Raw genomic sequence first — 17,253 nt, forward strand, 5'->3', positions numbered from 1 at the left:
CAAAGAGATGAACAGGACCAGCTCCTAACCAGAGTATTGGGGGACAGCCTAGAAACAGCAGCCGCTAAGATAGAGGCCCAGGACACCGAAAGGGGGCCCAGAGGCAGGGTCAGCAGAGGCCTCACTCCATACAAGGCCGTCTCCTCGCCCCCACCTCGCAGAAGCTTCCAGGGCCCCGGCCCAGGCAGCAGGTGACAGTGTCTGGCTCCCTGTGGCCGGGTCAGGCAGGTGCTATCCCCACCCGCTTCTGCTAATGCAAAAATAGACACCAGCTGTTGGGCAGATCTCAGCCACTATTTTGGTTGGGGCGTTGGCGAAAGCTCTGGCTCCGCAGGCAACGGGGCAGGGCTGTGGACAGCGGACTGTGACTGCCACCTCCCACCCCTTCGGCAGTTTGGAGAGGCATTTTGAGTTTGTGGGTCCAGAAGACCCTTAGGAGCTGAAGAAAGCCTACATAGAGAGACCTTAACCCAAAAGCATCCATGGGCACTGCATCGCCCAACATAGGCACCCAAAACAGTGGGGGCAAGAGCACTGGGTAGGTCAGAAACTGTGAGAGGAGCCGTCGTGGGGACAGGTGCTGCTGCACTTGTGCTCACTTCACAGCTCACGATGGTTCTGTTTCTGATTGGGGGAACAATTGTTTCAGTCCCTGGAGCCATATCAGCCAGTGGCTGAAGGCACAGCTCTGCTCAGGCTGACCTTGGGTGACCTTGGGCAAACACGTCCCCTTAAGCAGCCTCCATTCTCTCAGTTCTCTGAGTTCTCTGTAAATTGGAAATGACAGCAGAGCCTCCTTCAAGGTCAATGCAGGGATGAAAGGTGTAGAGCAGTTGGCGCAGAGCTGCTTGTACCCGGGCTCTCCCCACCAATGTGCCCCTAAAAGTCTTCTCACGCCCCCTGAGATAGGTGGGGTAGGGAAACTGAGGCCTGGAGAGGGAAAATGAGGGTCCCAGGTCCCGTGGGGAATGATCGTCAGGACGACTGGCTTCCTGAGCCCCCTGTCTCCCAAGAGACCACAGTTGGACTGGTTCACTTGAGACCCAGCAGATAAGCTGGAGCACTTGCTGGGTCACATGGAACTTAAGAAATTCTGAGGGCCCAGAGCTACTGGGGAGGAAGGGCCGAAACCTGGGCTTTGACACCTGCATAGGAGTCCAGCTGGCTGAGAGGAACCGGTAAAGCCTGGCTGAAGCCCGGCAGTGGACACACAGAGGCCCTGAGAGCTTCTGAGCATGCTGGGACCCCAGAAGTGAAGTTTGAGTCTGGCTTGGTTGGCAGCAGAGGGCAGAAAGAGTGAGAACAATGGGTTTTGGAGGTAGGGAGGCAGGGGAAGGGTGGCCAAAGCCAGAGCAAGGATTGAGGACATGGGTCTTTTACTCCAAGCCTTCAGTAGAGGCCAGGCCTGTTCCTTTCTTCACCCTCCCCATCTTACCCGGGTGGGCACAGCCTATGGAGGATCTAGCCCAGGGCGGAGCTTGGGGGAGTGTGGGGTATGGCCTGGGAGTATGGGGTGGGGCCTGAGTGTCCCCTCTCCCCCTGCAGTGGTCCATGGGTCACGGCCAGAGGAAGTGATCGACCACAGGCTCACTGAGCGCGAGTGGGCTGAGGAGTGGAAGCACCTCAACAATGTGAGTGTCCAGGCCAGGGCACAGGTGCCACAGTCCGCCCAACCGGTGGGGCTGTGGGGCAGGGCTCGGGCGGGCTCCCCTTGACTCTATGCCCACCTGGGGGGCATGGGGCAAGGCCTTGGGGAGAGTGGGCCCTGGGAGCATGGGGGTAAGGGGAACACCCATCTCAGCCCACCCTCCACGTCCCGGTCCGCCCCTCAGAACCTTCCCTCCTCTGCCCCTGCAGAGTCTCCGGAAGGTCACTTGGTGGAGGGGTGGGACCTCTTCAACACCATTTCCAGGTTAATCCTTGGCCCTGCTTCCTTTTAGGGGAAAAGCTAGGCAGAAGGTGTGGTCCCAGAGTGGTGCTGGCCACATCTGCTCCGTGGAGCAGACTGCACCTTAAGGTTTGCAAGGAGGGCCCCATACAAGGACTTAAGCCCCCGCCCCTCATGGCCAAACTTCATGGACAGGGGCTTGGCCAAGGCCCAGGACTGTGGGAAAAGGGCCCTGCATGCTTAGGCCGCCCGCCCACCGCCCACAGCTCCTGAACTGCATCATGGACATGGCCGAGAAGACGCGGCGGTCCCTCACCGTGCTGCGCCGGTGCCAGGAGGCTGACCGCGAGGAGCTCAACCACTGGGTCCGGCGCTACAGCGATGCTGAGGACACCAAGAAGGGCCCCTCGACCACCACCGCCCGGCCCCTCAGCAGCTCGACGGGAGCAGAGGGGTCTCAGCTAGGTGCATGCTGGGGCTGGGAGGGGACAGAGGGAGTGGCAGAGAGAGCAGCACGGTGGTGCAGGGGCTGCAGGGCGCATGAAGGGGGTGCCCGGGACTGTGGGCAGCAGGGCCCGCACACAGACCCTATAATGTAATACCAGCCAAAATAGTTTCATTGGGAAAAGAGGTACAAAGACACTGCCTGACTCACTGGGAAGCTGACTCAAATCCCAGTGGCCTCCACATTGAGCAGGCAGAGGTGGCGAGTGTGGGGAGATAACAGCGCAGAGCCCTGGACCCACAGGACGCCCGGACTCAGAGTTCTGTGGGTCTGCACTCATCCCCTGGGTAATGGCCATGGAAACCAAGAGGGGCTCAGGATGGGCCCAGCTCCCAGTCAGGTCCAGAGCATCCCCCTCCATGACGCTGCCCTGCCCCCAGCCCAGCAGCTGATATCGCATTTCTACCCATGAGTACCTCGGACCTCCGCCAAGAACACACTCACACATGGCCCTGTGGCCCCGTCCTGTGTGTGACACCGGCCCCTATGTTTCAGATGTGCACCGGGAGTTCATGCCTAGGACCCTCTCCAGCTACATGCCTGAGGAGATCTGGAGGAAGGCTGGTGAGTGGGGGCAAGGGGGCGGAAGCTGGGGCCTGCAGGCCTAGACTAGACCCTCTTGCCCTCTCTGCAAGGAGCTTCTGGTAGGGGGCTCACCTGGCCCCAAGCTCAGGGCGAAGTTCACAGGGCTTCACAGATGGGGCTTATGGGGGGGTCACGGTGCATTTAGTATCCAGGGTAGGACGGTTGCCACCCTCACCTGCCAGGGAACACCATGCTCAGTAAAACAAGCAGGGCCTCAGGCCCAACATGCACACGAGTGTGCACAGACACACACATACGAGACAGGCACTTAGAGCTGGAATCTGGGCGTAGTGTTGAGCATGGCAACGGGAATGCTGCGGGGGACATTCATTGCATCGTGGGAACAGACTTTGGGGAGAGGCTGGGCAGGAGCTAGAGCCTGTGGGCAGCGAGAGAGAGAGGCGGGCTCAAGGGTGGTGGCAGTGCAGAGAAGAGGCAGGATCCTTTTTTTTTTTTTTTATATTTTATTGATTTTTACAGAGAGGAAGGGAGAGAGATAGAGAGTTAGAAACATCGATGAGAGAGAAACATCGATCAGCCGCCTCCTGCACACCTCCCACTGGAGATGTGCCCGCAACCCAGGCACATGCCCTTGACCAGAATCGAACCTGGGACCTTTCAGTCTGCAGGCCGACGCTCTATCCTAGCCGTGGGCAAACTACAGCCCGTTTGGAATGAATAAAACTAAAAAAAAAATAAAAAAGACCGTACCCTTTTATGTAATGATGTTTACTTTGAATTTATATTAGTTCACACAAACACTCCATCCATGCTTTTGTTCCGGCCCTCCGGTCCAGTTTAAGAACCCATTGTGGCCCTCGATTCAAAAAGTTTGCCCACCCCTGTGTCTATCCACTGAGCCAAACCAGTTTTGGCAGGATCCTAATATGTTTGGATTCGTGGGAAAGATTCAGTGTAGAGTATGATTTAGAGGGAGGCAGTCTTAGGATTTTGAAAGCAGAGTGGAGGGTCCCAGCTCAGAGTTGGAGGCTAAAGGGCCAGCCAGGCAGGCAGCAGCCGCCCAGGTCGAGGCAGGAGGGTGGCCTGGATGGGGAGAGGCGGGTCCTCATTTCCCTTGGCTGTCCCCTTCACCTCCCTCTGGCCCACAGCAGGGCCTCATGGGACCCTTGGTGACAACCATGTGGAGCTCGAGTGGTGACATGGAGACAGGTGGCTGCAGTTGGCATTGCCAGCAGCTCAGCACACAGTGTGCAAACACTTGAAACAGCAGGCTCAAGGGCCATCTCTGCCCCTTATATCCCACCCCAGCCTCCTTCACACCATGCTGCAAGAACAGCACTGCCAAGTAAACTGAGGCAGGCCTGAAAGGCCTTGGGGTTGGCTTAGAGGGGGCAGAGGGGTCCATATTGTTCCCAGTGTCAGAGGGCAAGGTGCCATCTGAGCAGACGCTCTGGCCACAGTAAGAACAATGCACTGACTCCTCAGACATGAACAGGCAGAGGTGGTAAATGTGGGAGAGATCACAGGGTTTTGGGGGAAATAATGCAGAGCCCTAGACCAGGCATTCCCTGGATTGCATCCAGACAGGCCACAGGGGAAGGCAGACTGTCTGTGGGGCAGAACAATACAGCTGTGGTTCTCAAAGTGGGTGCCAAGACCAGCAATAGCAGCACTTGGAACTTGTTGGGAATGCAGATTCTAGGGCCCTCCCCAGGCCCCCTGCACCAAATCTGTCACTGCTGCTGAAGTTTGAGAACACTGCTGGAGATGAGCTTGGAGATTTGCTCCATGGCCATGCTTGCACACGGTGCAGGGATGCATGTGGTCCTTATGCACAAGCCCGGCCCCCGGGGTTATGAGCGGGAGGCCCAGGAGACCTGGGTAGGCCGGCCCACATGACCATGGCCACATGTCCTTTGCAGAGGAGGCGGTGAATGAGGTGAAGCGGCAGGCAATGTCTGAGTTGCAGAAAGCTGTGTCAGATGCCGAGCGGAAGGCCCACGAGCTCATCAGCACAGAGCGCGCCAAGATGGAGCGGGCCCTGGCCGAGGCCAGGCGGCAGGCCTCGGAGGATGCCCTCACTGTCGTCAACCAGCAGGAGGACTCCAGTGAGGTAGGTGCCCACCCCACACCCCACCCCAAGTCCAGGTCCAGGGCTGTTGCGCCATCTTGGCATCCCCATGAGCTCTCAGGGCCTCTTGACCCCACACAGCCTGGTGAGAAGGGTCCTGTGGGTGTCCCCACTGTACAGATGAAACTGAGGGCTCTGGGGGGAGGTAGCTTGCCCAGGGAAGTGGCAGGGCCTTGATTTGCAGCCAGGCTTGCAGACACCGGAGCTCATGCTCTCTAACCTGGGAAGCAGGAGGCAAGAGGAGGATGTAAAGACCCCAGGTGGCATCTAAAGCACCTCCTCAGCTCCCGGCACATGGGCACACGCGGGAGGGTGTGAGATTATTATCATGTTGGTGTTTGACGTGAAGCCTGCAGCATTTCCGGCTATGGACCTGTGTGGGAAGGAGGGCGGGGTGTCAGTCAGGGCCCCCTCGCAGTGACGTCTGAGCAGTCCTGGAGGAAGTGAGCCAGCATGCAGGAATCAGGGAACAGTGTTATCCCAGGAGGGAGCAGCAGGGACAAAGGCCAGATGGGGGCCAGCACAGCTGGCGGAGTGAGGACGGCAGGAGACTGAGGTGGCCGAGCCAGAGTGAGCCAGGGACAGCAGGAGCTGTTGGGGCCCAAGAGGCTTTGGAGGTTAAATGGGCACCTGGGCCTGTCCCCATGGCAGGTTTGCGTCTCTGTCACATAGCCTGGGCCTTCCCCAGTGTCCCTGCCCACCTTTTACTCACATGGCCGGCTGGGTTATGTTTGTTCCACAGAAGCCCAATGGTAGGGGAAGGATGTGACCGAGGCAGGCCTGCCATGCACCCACGTTGGAGCGTGTCCGTCTTTGTTCTTCCAGGGCCCCTACATTCTGTGTTGGAGCCCTGGTGGGGCAGGAGGGCTGCCTGGAAGAGAGGGAAGGGGCAGTGGCTCCCTGCCCTCATGAGGACCCGGTGGTCCTGTAAGCCCAGCATGAACCTCACTGGGTGGGCTAAAGGTGTGCAATGTAGTCGTACGAGCCCATTCCCCCAAAATGCCCCACGCAAGGGGCCATGTTTGCCAACGGTCACCACAAGCTGTAGCACTGTGGGGTCTCACTTCACACCCTGGCTGGGTCCAAGCCCATTTGTGTAGAGGGTATCTTTCCCCATTCTGCAGCTGGGCTGGGAACTTGGGGGATTTGGAGTGGCCCAGCCCTGACCATCTCCTCCACCCAATCCAGAGCTGCTGGAACTGTGGGCGCAAGGCCAGCGAGACGTGCAGCGGCTGCAATGCAGCACGCTACTGCGGCTCCTTCTGCCAGCACAAGGACTGGGAGAAGCACCACCACGTGTGCGGCCAGAGCCTGCAGGGCCCCTCAGCCGTGGTGGCCGACCCGGTGCCAGGACAGCCCGACGCCACCACCAGCCTGGGCCCCTGCCTGCCCACGGGTGCTGCCAGCCCCAGTGAAGCTGGCTCCACGGGGCCCTCTCGCCCTGGCTCCCCTGGCCCACTGGACGCCGCACCCCGCTGACCCCTCCTAGACCCGCTGCTCGGCCCACGGACATGCGCCCACCAACCCCGCCGAGCCCCAGCTGCCGGACACTTCGCCCGGCCCTGGGAGCCCGACCATTGGAGTCACTGCTGCTACTGCTTCTCTCCAAAAGAAAACACAGAACCAACAAAAAATGCATTCAACGCAACTCCTCAGCTACCTGACGATCTCACGCAACAACCTCTTCAAGCATCCTCAGACCCTCCCCCCGGGCTTTAGACCATGGAGGGACCGGCTGGAGCTCCGCCAGCTCGTCCACTGCCCTTCTCTCCCGCTCCCTCCCGCTCCCTCTCTCTACCTCTCCTTCTCCCTCTCCCCCTCCTTTTTTTTTTTCCTGTCTTTATGACTTTCACACACTTTCTCTTTAATGAAAAAAAAACTAGTTGTTTGGTGGCTTATATTTTCAGTGAAGAATTTTGGGGGATTTTTATGGCAAAAGAGCCACTCAGAAATGGACTAAAAAAACTGTGGGGGTTCCCCCCTTCCTAATTAAAAAGGGAAAAAGAAAACTGTTATTTTATAGCCGGAGATCTGAGCCTCTGCGTCACCGAAACTACCCCAAGGGTATGTGGCTGATTCGGTGGAGATAGTAAGAAAGACTTCAGTTTCTGACCCAAGAAGCATTTTTGGTTTCAGATTTTTTTTTTCCTTTAATGTCAAACTCTTTGGCTTTAAGTAGAAATCCAAAAAGTTTTTTTAAAAAGTAAAGGAAGCATACCTGTAAACTACCTTGCCAGCTAGCCAGCCAAGGATGCCGCACACACCTCTGCTCCAAAGGAAATCCAAAAAGCAAACACGAGAAGTCAAAATCCAAAATTTGTCACTGCCAAAGTATTTTTTCACTGTTTTACTCCACTCTTGGGTTTGTACAGATGTTGGTCTTTTCTTTTTATTCTGTTTTTAGAGTTTGGGATATTGGGGTTTGGAGGGTTTTGCCCAACAAGAAGCGACATTTGTTTCTTTTTGACTAGACGGCAACGCCTTTGCTGGGCACAGGGCGGTGGGTCTCGAGCCCTCAGCACCCCACCCGCCGTGCATGTGTCTGCGTGTGCACACGGGGCATGCCTGGCCATGCACTACACGTGTGCAGGGGAAGATGCCTCCATCTGTCCTCACGCCCTCTGTGAATTTTCATCACATTTCATTTCTTCCACTTGTGAAAAAAAGTGCTAACGTGTCCTTCCCAGAGAGAGCATAATTCTGAAACAAAACTGTGACAATCTTTCGGGTTGATTCTTGGGTGCTTTTCAAAGCACGAGGAGACAGCAACTGCGCCAATAACGACTGCTTCTCCGTTTTTCCTCCTCTACCTCTTCTCCCCTCCTCAGTGCTGCCCCACCCAACTCGTCTTTGCCCCATCGCCACCCTCCACCAGTGTCCCCTGAACCTGTTCTTCTTTCTTCACATTTTTACAGAAAAAAAAAAAAAGAAGGAAAAAAAAAAAAAAAACTCCAAACAAGAACAGTCTGCCCTCTCCATGCCTTCGGGAGACTTAGTCGGCTGTGTATAACCTCACGTTTCTGTCCAGCTGATCATCAGTGGGGGTGTCCCCTCACTCTAGCTCTGTCCTCCCTTCCCCACTCCACTCCCCCAAGCGATCTCAAGAAGGAAATAAAGGAGTAAGGAATTCTCACCTGTACTCAGTGGAGAACAAACAGCAGCATGGCCCATGATCTGGCATTTCCTTGCATCGCTGTGAGAAGTTCCCAGGACTGGAGTGCAATACAGAGAGTGACCAGCTACTGAAACCGGGGTTCCTGGGGGGCCCCACCAAGAGGCAAGAAGTCAATAGTGTACGTTAATGTGAATGTATATAGTCCTTGCAGAGGTCCAAATAATGATATTCATGATGATAATAAAGAAGAGATGTTTGCCAAATAAAAAAAAAATTAAGAGAAACTGCAGAAGTATGTCAAGTGTAGGAAATCGATTTTCAAAGAAATCTGAACTGTGGTTCTACGGGGAGCAATGGGTTGGTTTGATTATTGTTATCTCTTTTCCAGAGTTGTAAGAATTCATTTTTTGAGTATTGAAAAGATGGATTTCATCTGGTTGCCACAGACCAGGTGCCACCCCAAACAACACCTGACAGTGAAAACCTAATTCTGAAATAGACCTAATTCCAAGATAGATCTCTTTATCCTCCAGAAAGCGCCCCATCCCAGCCACCATCTCCGAGGCCTGGTGAGTGGGTCTGTCACACTCTCAGAGGTTTGCTTTCGTGGATGTCAGGAAAGCAAGGACCAGTTTGGGATTGGGGCTCTCAAGACAGCGAAGGCTGCTGTCGTGTTCCCAGCCTGCCACCCTTCTCTCTCCTGAGTGTCGCGTCTATTAAAATGGCGGCTGCGGATGTGCAGTGACATGGGTTTGCTCCCCTTGGAGGTGGGCGCTCTGGACTCTGTTCCCACAAGGTTTGCTGCTAAACGGGGTGTCTGGAGAGTGTCTGGCCTGGGCACGCTGGGAGTCTGGTGGGAGAGGGCGAAGGCCCCTAATCACTCACGCCCCTGCCGTCTGGACTTGGGGGTGAGGCTGATGGTCTGATGGAGAAGCCCCTCACCTAGAGACCCGCAGGTTTGCCTTGAAGGCCTCTGTTTCCCTTCCCCTTGCATGGCCCCCCTTTGGGGACAAGCAGGTTTGCCAGGGACACTGGCATGTTGGTCAGCTGGCAAAGTCCAGGTCAGACCAACCTCCAGGTCTGAGCCACGGGCTGAGGGCCTGAGGTGGACAGCCCCTCCCAGCCCAGCGATCGGGAGGAGGGTGCCCTCAGGCCATCTACAAAAGGTTTCCTGGTGTGGTTCTCACATCCAGATCGCATAGTCCAAGAAGCCACCACTGGCGAGGCTGCAGAAACCTAGCATGAGCGGCTGGCCATAGGCCCAGGGCAGAGCCCCTGCGGGCCTAGAGCATCCTCAGGACCAGGGGATGGCAGCGAGGTGGGGTGGGGGTTGCCGTGAGGAAGCCAGGCCCAGAGTGGGCAGGAGGGTGCTGAGCTGGCAACGGCTGTGTCAGCCCAGTAGGCAGGTCCTCCCACTCCTCCTGCCCAGGGAGTTGTGAGGAAGGTGCTGGCGCTCCCTTCCATGCTCAGAGAGCTGGTGTTTCTATCGCTGTGCTTAGGCCCCTGTGGCCAAAGACCTCACAACCAAATATGGCATCAATAGCTTGGGGTGGGGGGGTCAGAGCTTTTGCATTAGGACTTGGACTAGAGGCACTAAACATGAGTGTCCACGCAGCACCTGTGTCTGCACCTGGAGCACTGCCTTTCTTGTGCAACGAGGGGATCTAGCTTCCTGCTGTCTGCTCAGGGGCTGTTCTGCCCTGGTACCTCCTGAGCTTTGACCAGGGGTGTGGCTGCCAGGGTCTCCTCTCCGCAGGCCACCACCACTCAGGTGACCCAAAACTCGGTGATGTGCAGCTCTCAAAGAGCCTCCTTCCATCCAAACCAAAATGGCAGCTTTACCTCCTGAGGCCAAAACTATGACAGGAAGGCGGCAGCCAGAGCCCACAGCCCACAGGCGAGGGACAGCAGGATGTGTGCCCACACCGGGCCCCCTCCTTCACCCCGTGTGGAAAGTACCCTGGTGTGTGACCCTCAACATTTCCATCCCCTCCTCTCATCTCCTATTTTCCATCCTGCCCTGGACCCAGGCTGGTCTTTCTCTTAGGATGTGTCACCATCCCAGGTGGTGTCTGGGGGGTATTCTGTTGGCAGAGACCAGTGCCTCCCGTTACATGCATGGGCAGGCTGGCATACCCCGAGCTCCTCTGAATAGGGAGGGCTCCATCCCCAGGCTCACCAGGACACAGGGAAGCCAGGACCAGGGGCAAAGAGAAAAGCTGGAGCCTCAGGGGCACAGGAGGGTTAGAGCTGTCGGACAAGAGAAGCAGCCTCCCAGGAGGGGGCTCTCCTGTGGGCTTGGCAAATGGGGTCACTCATCAAGGCCCCAAGAGGTTCAATGGAGGAGGGAGATGGACAGGAAAGGGGCAGAAAGGTGTTGGTTTTGGTTTTATCCCAGCGACATGGTGGAGAGGGATCAGCTCAGGCCCTGACTTTCTCCTGTTTGCCAGTTTTTCCAAATATATCCTCAAAATGACACCAAAGCCTTGTCTCTGTCATCTACCCATCTTGCCTATCCCAGCCCACTCTAGCTTTCATGTCCAGCCATCATTCTGCCCATCCCCTCAGCCCATCTAAAGTTATTTATTGATTCTCTCTTTTCATCAATTCATCCTTTTGTCCAGACCAGTCATGTGTCTGGCTTTCCATTCACCCATCCACCCACTGACTCACCCATCTATTCATATGACCACCCTTCCATCTATCCGCCCATCTATCCATTCATCCATCCATTCATCCATCCATCTATTCATCCATCCATCTATCCATCCATTACTATATCCCAACCATCACTTGATCCCATCCTCCCCCGTTCATCCTTTTACCCATCCGCTTGTCACTATTTATCCTTATGCATGTTTCTGTCCACCTCTCCTCCAATCTAACCCATACAACCATATCTCAATCCATCCACCTCTGCAGCCACTGAACCCATTAGTAGCATCACCAACCCCCTTCATGTTCCAAAGCTTGAGGGTGCTTTGGATCCTCCTCCCATGACCTGAGCTTTCTCACATCTGTGGGGAGGTCGAGACCTGCTCCAGAGACAGATAAGGTTCTGTGACAGACATTACGGGCAGACTGGACCGATGTCCTAGCAACAGCTCTGGCCAGTCTGGGCCCACCTGGAAATTGTGGTGGCCATGAGCCAGGAGTGTGAGTTGGGAAGTGGCCCATATACCTGCTCAGGGACCCTGTGACCAGAGCCACCAGTCAGGGTGAGCACATTACCTGGCAAAACCCTGGCATTGTAGCCTGGGCTACACCCTGACATGGTTGCCTGGTCTACCATGTCTCCAGGGGTCACTGTCCCAAGGAAAGGAGGGAAAGAAAGAACCCAACACTGACCTCCTTCCAGACACCAGCTCCTGGAGCCCCTCTTCTCCCGGGGTGCTCATGGTCACACTGTCCCACTCCCATTCCCATCTTCCATGCTGGGGTCCTGGACAGCTGGAAATTAGCTCTTCGGAGCTCTGAATGATGCAGGAGCAGGCCCTGCCCAGGCTGAATTTGGCTGATGGTGGTAGGTGTGCCTGGGAACCTAGAGGCCCAGTAGGGGCCCCCTGCCCAGCTCTCCCCAGCCCCATCAGCCCATTTCCACAGGCCCCCGTGCCACATGGAGCAGTTTCCAAAAATGGGGCTGTGATCAAGGTCCTGGATTGTGGCTCCGATGGCAGGAGAGGAGGGAGAGCAGGAAAGCAGAGGGGGTGCAGGAGCTGGACTCTGAGGACCTGTCTGCTCTCTGGACACCTCGTGGATAAGGCCTGGGGGAGCTGGATGCCTGTGACAGCAACCTATAACAGTCCCCCAAAGTCCCAGAAAACGCTATCTTGCATGCTTCTGTTCCTTTTGCTTCAATTTGGCCCCTGGAGTGCCACCCACAGACCCCTTGTAGCAGTAACGCAACGTTAGGACTCAAACTGGGGCCTGGTTTTTAAATATTAGAATGAAGGCACTGGGTGCCCTTGCTCCCAACCTGAACAGGGCCCAGCCAGGCCAGCTGTCGGCTCACCCACTGCATCCTTCGCAGGCCGAGGGGTTTGGGCGTGGAAATGGGGCTAGGGCACAGCCTCACACACCTCATGGGGAACACATTGATTTTCCACTTCCTCTTTCTTCTCTTTTTATTTTTTTAATTCCCCAAAAGGAGTTGGACAGTGAGTGTTGGGTCGTTCTCCTGTAACGGGTTTTCCTCGCGCTGTGTAGGATCCGTGGCATGCCGTCCCTGTCCCGTGTCCTCTGATGTACTCTGTTTGACCTGGACACTGTCAGACATTATAATTCAGGTCACGTCAGTTACCTCTGTGTCGTGTAATAAAGCCAACATTTGCCATCAGGCTCTGCCTCTCCTTGAGTTCACGGCGACTTGGGCTGTCCTGTTTCACACATTATTCACCAAATGTGTTGGGGGCTTTCTAGGTTCCAAGCAAGAGAGACAAGGTCCTGCCCAAGCAAGTAAACAACCGTCTGACGTACGTTGGAGTGTGTATGGGACGCGGGCAGACGCCTGTTCGGTCCACCCCCAGCCTCCTGTCCGGTGACTTTCAAAGGTTGCTTCCTCAAGGTGATCTGGATGACCTTGGACCCCAAATGACACCCATGGTTTCATGAGCCCCGAGCCCCACTGCCTGTGGCAGTGCCAGGCACCTCCCATAAGACCCTGAGCATGGACACGAAGGGAAGGCACACCTTGACCCTAAGGAGCCAGAGTGTCAGCCATGGTGCCCCAGTTCCTGGGGCAGGTCCCATCCAGAGTCGGGCGCCCAGTACTCAGCACTCCTGGTTCACAGGCAGCCCCTGGGGGAGGGATGTTATTAATACTCGGGCCCAGGTTTGGAACATGGTGTATTTTGAAAGGCATCATTGGAAAGGCCAGTGTGGAGGCGAGGCTGTCCCCACGCCAGGCGGCTGGCGGGAGCCCCAGCTGGGCCTGGTGTGTCAGCAATCTCAGCATAGAGTGGGATGACAACGTTTTTCCATTGCAGAGGCTGAGCTCAGAGGGAGGCTGCCGGGCCCGGGCCTGAGTCCAGCGGTTCTCGGCTTGGACACAGCACCGCGATGTCCTGCCTCCCACGTGGAGGTAGAGGGAAGGGCCCTGACCAGAGGCCCTCCATGGGGTCTTAGACCCACAGGAGGGAGGGGACCAACTGCCTTGTGTTAGGGAAGAAAGACAGGCTGTGGCTGCACTTCCATCCCTGTCCAGCCAGTCCTATCCTCAGTGCAGACTTGGATGCTGCCTTGAGGCACTGTGGCCTGTCAGGAGAGACCTGGGCATGTGTCATTTATACGGGACAGACAGCAGGCGAGGTCCAGGCACAGTGGCCACAAGGAGGGACAATCAGGGAGGCTCCCTGGAAGTAGTACAGTGGCAATAGTGCCCCCTAGAGTCGTGCACATGTAAATGTGGAGACGGAAAAAGGGGAGAGTCAAGGACCTGCATTTGAGCTGGGAGGCTGACGCATACAGGACCACAGCCTGGGGCCATGAGAATCAGCCTGGAGACCACCTTCTTCAGGGACCAAGGGGACACCATGCAGTTTTCAGCTCAGCATCAATTGCGGTGAGAAAACTACTGGGTAAAGGGAAGGGGAAGTCAGACAAAGAGGCAGGGGCCCACGCTTCCCAGGGCTGGGGCGGGAGCCACAAGTGTCCCCACTTCCAGGACAATGCCTCATCCCCTCACACCTGCAGACCCCACCGCCCCCCACACCCTGGGGAAGGAATGCTACTCCAGCTCCAAGCTCACAGTCCAGGTCTACTGTGGCCTGCAACTCTCCCCCCAATTCCAAATTCCCAGGGAAGAGACCCCAATTAGCCAAACTTGGACCTACCAGTTATGCCCTGGGGTAGGCAAAAACACTCGAAGGGCCCCCCATAAAAATGTCAGGAGGACAGAAAAGCCACAACAGTAGCTCCACCAACGCTGAGCCAGGCGAGGACAGATGGAGGAGACCAGGGCACCCAGGGACATGGCCTGCAGCTGCCCTCCACGGGCAGCAGTGAGGAGCGGTAGAGGCGGAAGAAGCAAGCTTTATAAATTGCCTTCAGGTGCCCCAGATCCATTGCCTGATCTGCATATAATTCAACCATTGTGTCCTGTAGCCAAAGCAGGATTCTGACTTCATTTATGTAGCTCCTACCTAAAAGCTGGTCCAGAACTGGAGTGGGGGAAGGGAGGGCCCATGGGGAATGGACGGATGGGTGAAAAGGGACAGAGGTAGATCTCTGACCCCTGGGCAACCACCCTGTCCTCACCCCTCCAGGCCTTTGCTCAATCTGTTCCCTCTGCCCAGGCTGTCCTTGGCCCCAGCTCCTCCTGACCCAGTCCATCAAATCTGGCTCAAATGCCACCTCCTCCAGGAAGGTTGCTCTGAACCCTATACCATCCTTCCTCCTTCTGTTCTCTCGGATAATTTGTTCATGTCTGTGTCATAACAGGGCCTACCACTGGAAGTATAACACTGATCAAGGTATGTAGACTGGCGACTCCAGTGAGCCCACCCCTGCCCTGGGCTGTCATCGCCCGTGGCTCAGGCCTTGAAGCCAGGCTGAGCTGACATAGGGGAGGCTCCCCTGGACTCTGCCTCAGCTGCACTCCACTCTCCAGCTGGAGAGTCCTAGAGATGCCTGCCCAGTGAGTAAGAAGTGGACGGGCCAGCGTCCATGGCCTTTGACTCCTCAGGTCCCAGAAGCCAGGCTGGAGCTTGGCTGCAGCTGGAGGCCTTTTAGGTACTTAGTGGGAGCAGCTGGCCTGGAGGGGCCTAAAAACCCAAGTAGGACGCCGGTAGGTGCTGGTGTGGAAGTGAGCATTGGAGGCCTTGCCTGGCCTGCCCTTCACTTCATCCTCACCCATCGGGCCTTTCTGTAGACATGCTCTTTCCACCCCCCCACTGAGGCCTGGCTCCAGAGGGTTTCCTCAGACCCCAAGGCTGGGGGGTCTGGAGCTGGACCGAGAAGACTCCTCTGAAGCCAGAGGGTGGGAAAGTGGAGGACGATGAGGAAAATACAGGCTTCCCCCCGTTTCTATTGGACAGGGAGGACCTGTCTGAGGACCTGGCTGAGGACTCAGTACCGGACCAGGTAACAGCTTCGTGGAGCACAGCTGCCTAGAGCATCAGGTGGAGGCTGGCCGGGGACCTTGGGCACCCTGCGTATGGGGGCAGGTGGTGGGGGCAGGAGATGAACTACCGCAGCTCTGACCTCGGGGGTGAGAGGCCACTGTCCCTTGCCTGGAAGAGGGTAGTGGGGATGCCCATCCCTGCACAGGCTGGAGGGAGCAGGGCAACCTGTCTGGCCTGAAGGGGCCTTTGTCTGTTGGGGGAGGATTACAAGAGCTTCTCTGTGGCCCAAGTCCACATGGCCTTCCCATTCCTCTTGGAGAATCCCCCAGCATGTTCCTGATGAGTCACCAACCCTGAGGACCACTGGGGTCAGGCCTGCCTCTCTCTGCCCTCCCTCAAGAGGAGCCCAGGGTGCCCTGCCTTGGGGCTCAGCCTGGGCTATATGCTAGCAGGAGCTGGAGGCCATCAAACTGAATCTGTGGGCCATGGAGCAGGCCCAGGGACCAGAGCTGCCCAGGGCGCAGGGCCAGGCCGGAAAAGAGGAGGCAGCTAGGCCTGTGCTGGCCCAGCAGCGACTGAGTCCTGAGACAGGTAGGAGCCAGCAGGCCAGGCGGACCCCTTCCCTGGGTGGGTGGGCCGGCCCCCGAGTCCTTGGGCTTGCAGCTCTGAGCCCCCTTCGTCCTCTGTAAACCAGGTGGGCTGTGAGCTGCTACTGAGAAAGGGCCGGCTCACAGGAGTGTTGGCCCAGCAGATGACAGAAGTCCTTCTAGAACAGGCCTAGGGGGCCCTCTCCCCAGGAGTGAGAAGTGAGCCATAAACATGAGGTGTCTGCCCTTAGCAGCTGCCCAGAGCCCGGCCCACCCCTGCCCTGCTCTGGGGTCCCTGAGAAGGTGGGAATGGACCACAGATCCATCTATGTGGGCAACGTGAGATGGGGTCTTTTCAGGGGCCACTTCAGGTCTGCTTCTTCCTCCTGGCTGTGAGGATTAAAGGAAGGGACCCGGCCCAGCCGGTGTGGCTCAGTGGTTGAACACCGACCATGCACCAAGAGGTTCCATTTCTGGTCAGGGCACACGCCCGGATTGCAGGCTTGATCCCCAGTAGGGGGCGTGCAGGAGGCAGCCAATTGATGATGTTTCTCTCAATCAATAAAAACATATTTTAAAAAATAAGGAAGGGACATGTATGGAGGCAAACTCAAAGCCACACAGGCCTGAGGGAAGAAACTGGAGGGTGGTGGGTCTAAAGAGGTGGGAAGGGCCTGTGGGCCTGTGTGGTCGAGTGTTCTGATTCTCCAACGTGAGAGGGAGTCAGGATTTCCACATGAAATCTCCCAGTTGGTCAATCATTGGCAGCAAACTCCACTTTATAAAGCCATACACTCTGCACAGGCCAAATAAACATGGGGGTGTTGCCTAACACATGAGGGTGTTCAACTCGTTCCCCAGTCCACCTCCAACAGGAGTGGGGGCTGAGGCCTGGGCCAACTCCCCGACCCTGGGCTCCAGTCAACCCCTCTCTACCAAGAAAACATGCTGCAGGGGGGCCAGAAGGGGGAAGCTCAGGGGGAGACCCCCGAGGGGGAGGCCTCTGCAACAGCGCCCTCACCAGGCCGTGCCTGTGTCAGGTGGGCTATGGGGTCATAGCTGGGGAGCTGGAGGCCTACTTCAACATCTGTGGGGAGGTCCAGCAAGTCACCATCCTGTGCAACAAGTTTTCTGGACACCCCAAAGGGTCGGTACAGGGCTGTGAGGAGAGGGCTGGGCACCCCAGAGAACTGCCCGGCATGGGTGGCCTGAGCTGGCCCTCGCCAGCCCTCATTTCATCCCAGCTATGCCTACATTGAGTTTGCTACTGAGAGCTCAGCCCAGGCTGCTGTGGGGCTGGACAAGAGCATCTTCCAGGGCCGGGTCATCAAGGTGTGTGAGCCCCATGAGTCACCAGGGCACCTTGAGGTGGGGGCACTGGGGTGCATGGACTCGCTCTGAGCTTCTCTACATTAAGCCA

The 17,253-nt window shown here is 56.7% G+C and overlaps 2 protein-coding genes across 4 annotated transcripts in view; both read left to right on the forward strand.

The window, feature by feature from the left end:
• Positions 1-12,521, forward strand: part of CBFA2T3 (CBFA2/RUNX1 partner transcriptional co-repressor 3) — a 62,101-nt gene extending 49,580 nt beyond the window's left edge. For all 3 annotated transcript variants that reach the window (XM_036346257.1, XM_036346258.1, XM_036346255.1), the window contains 5 exons: positions 1,546-1,631; positions 2,155-2,353; positions 2,889-2,957; positions 4,862-5,052; positions 6,259-12,521. In XM_036346257.1, coding sequence (XP_036202150.1) covers positions 1,546-1,631; positions 2,155-2,353; positions 2,889-2,957; positions 4,862-5,052; positions 6,259-6,549 — 836 coding nt within the window. In that variant the 3' untranslated portion in view covers positions 6,550-12,521. The remainder of the gene's footprint in view (positions 1-1,545; positions 1,632-2,154; positions 2,354-2,888; positions 2,958-4,861; positions 5,053-6,258) is intronic.
• A 1,147-nt stretch (positions 12,522-13,668) lies between these two features.
• PABPN1L (PABPN1 like, cytoplasmic) lies at positions 13,669-17,253 on the forward strand. The gene is made up of 7 exons (XM_036346799.1): positions 13,669-13,745; positions 15,130-15,265; positions 15,699-15,837; positions 15,941-15,947; positions 16,088-16,172; positions 16,874-16,980; positions 17,078-17,253. The coding sequence occupies exons 1-7, from the start codon at positions 13,669-13,671 to the stop codon at positions 17,232-17,234; spliced, it is 708 nt and encodes a 235-aa protein (XP_036202692.1). The 3' UTR covers positions 17,235-17,253.

The sequence above is a fragment of the Myotis myotis genome, unplaced genomic scaffold (assembly GCF_014108235.1).
Source record: "Myotis myotis isolate mMyoMyo1 unplaced genomic scaffold, mMyoMyo1.p scaffold_m19_p_19, whole genome shotgun sequence".
Taxonomy (NCBI): domain Eukaryota; kingdom Metazoa; phylum Chordata; class Mammalia; order Chiroptera; family Vespertilionidae; genus Myotis; species Myotis myotis.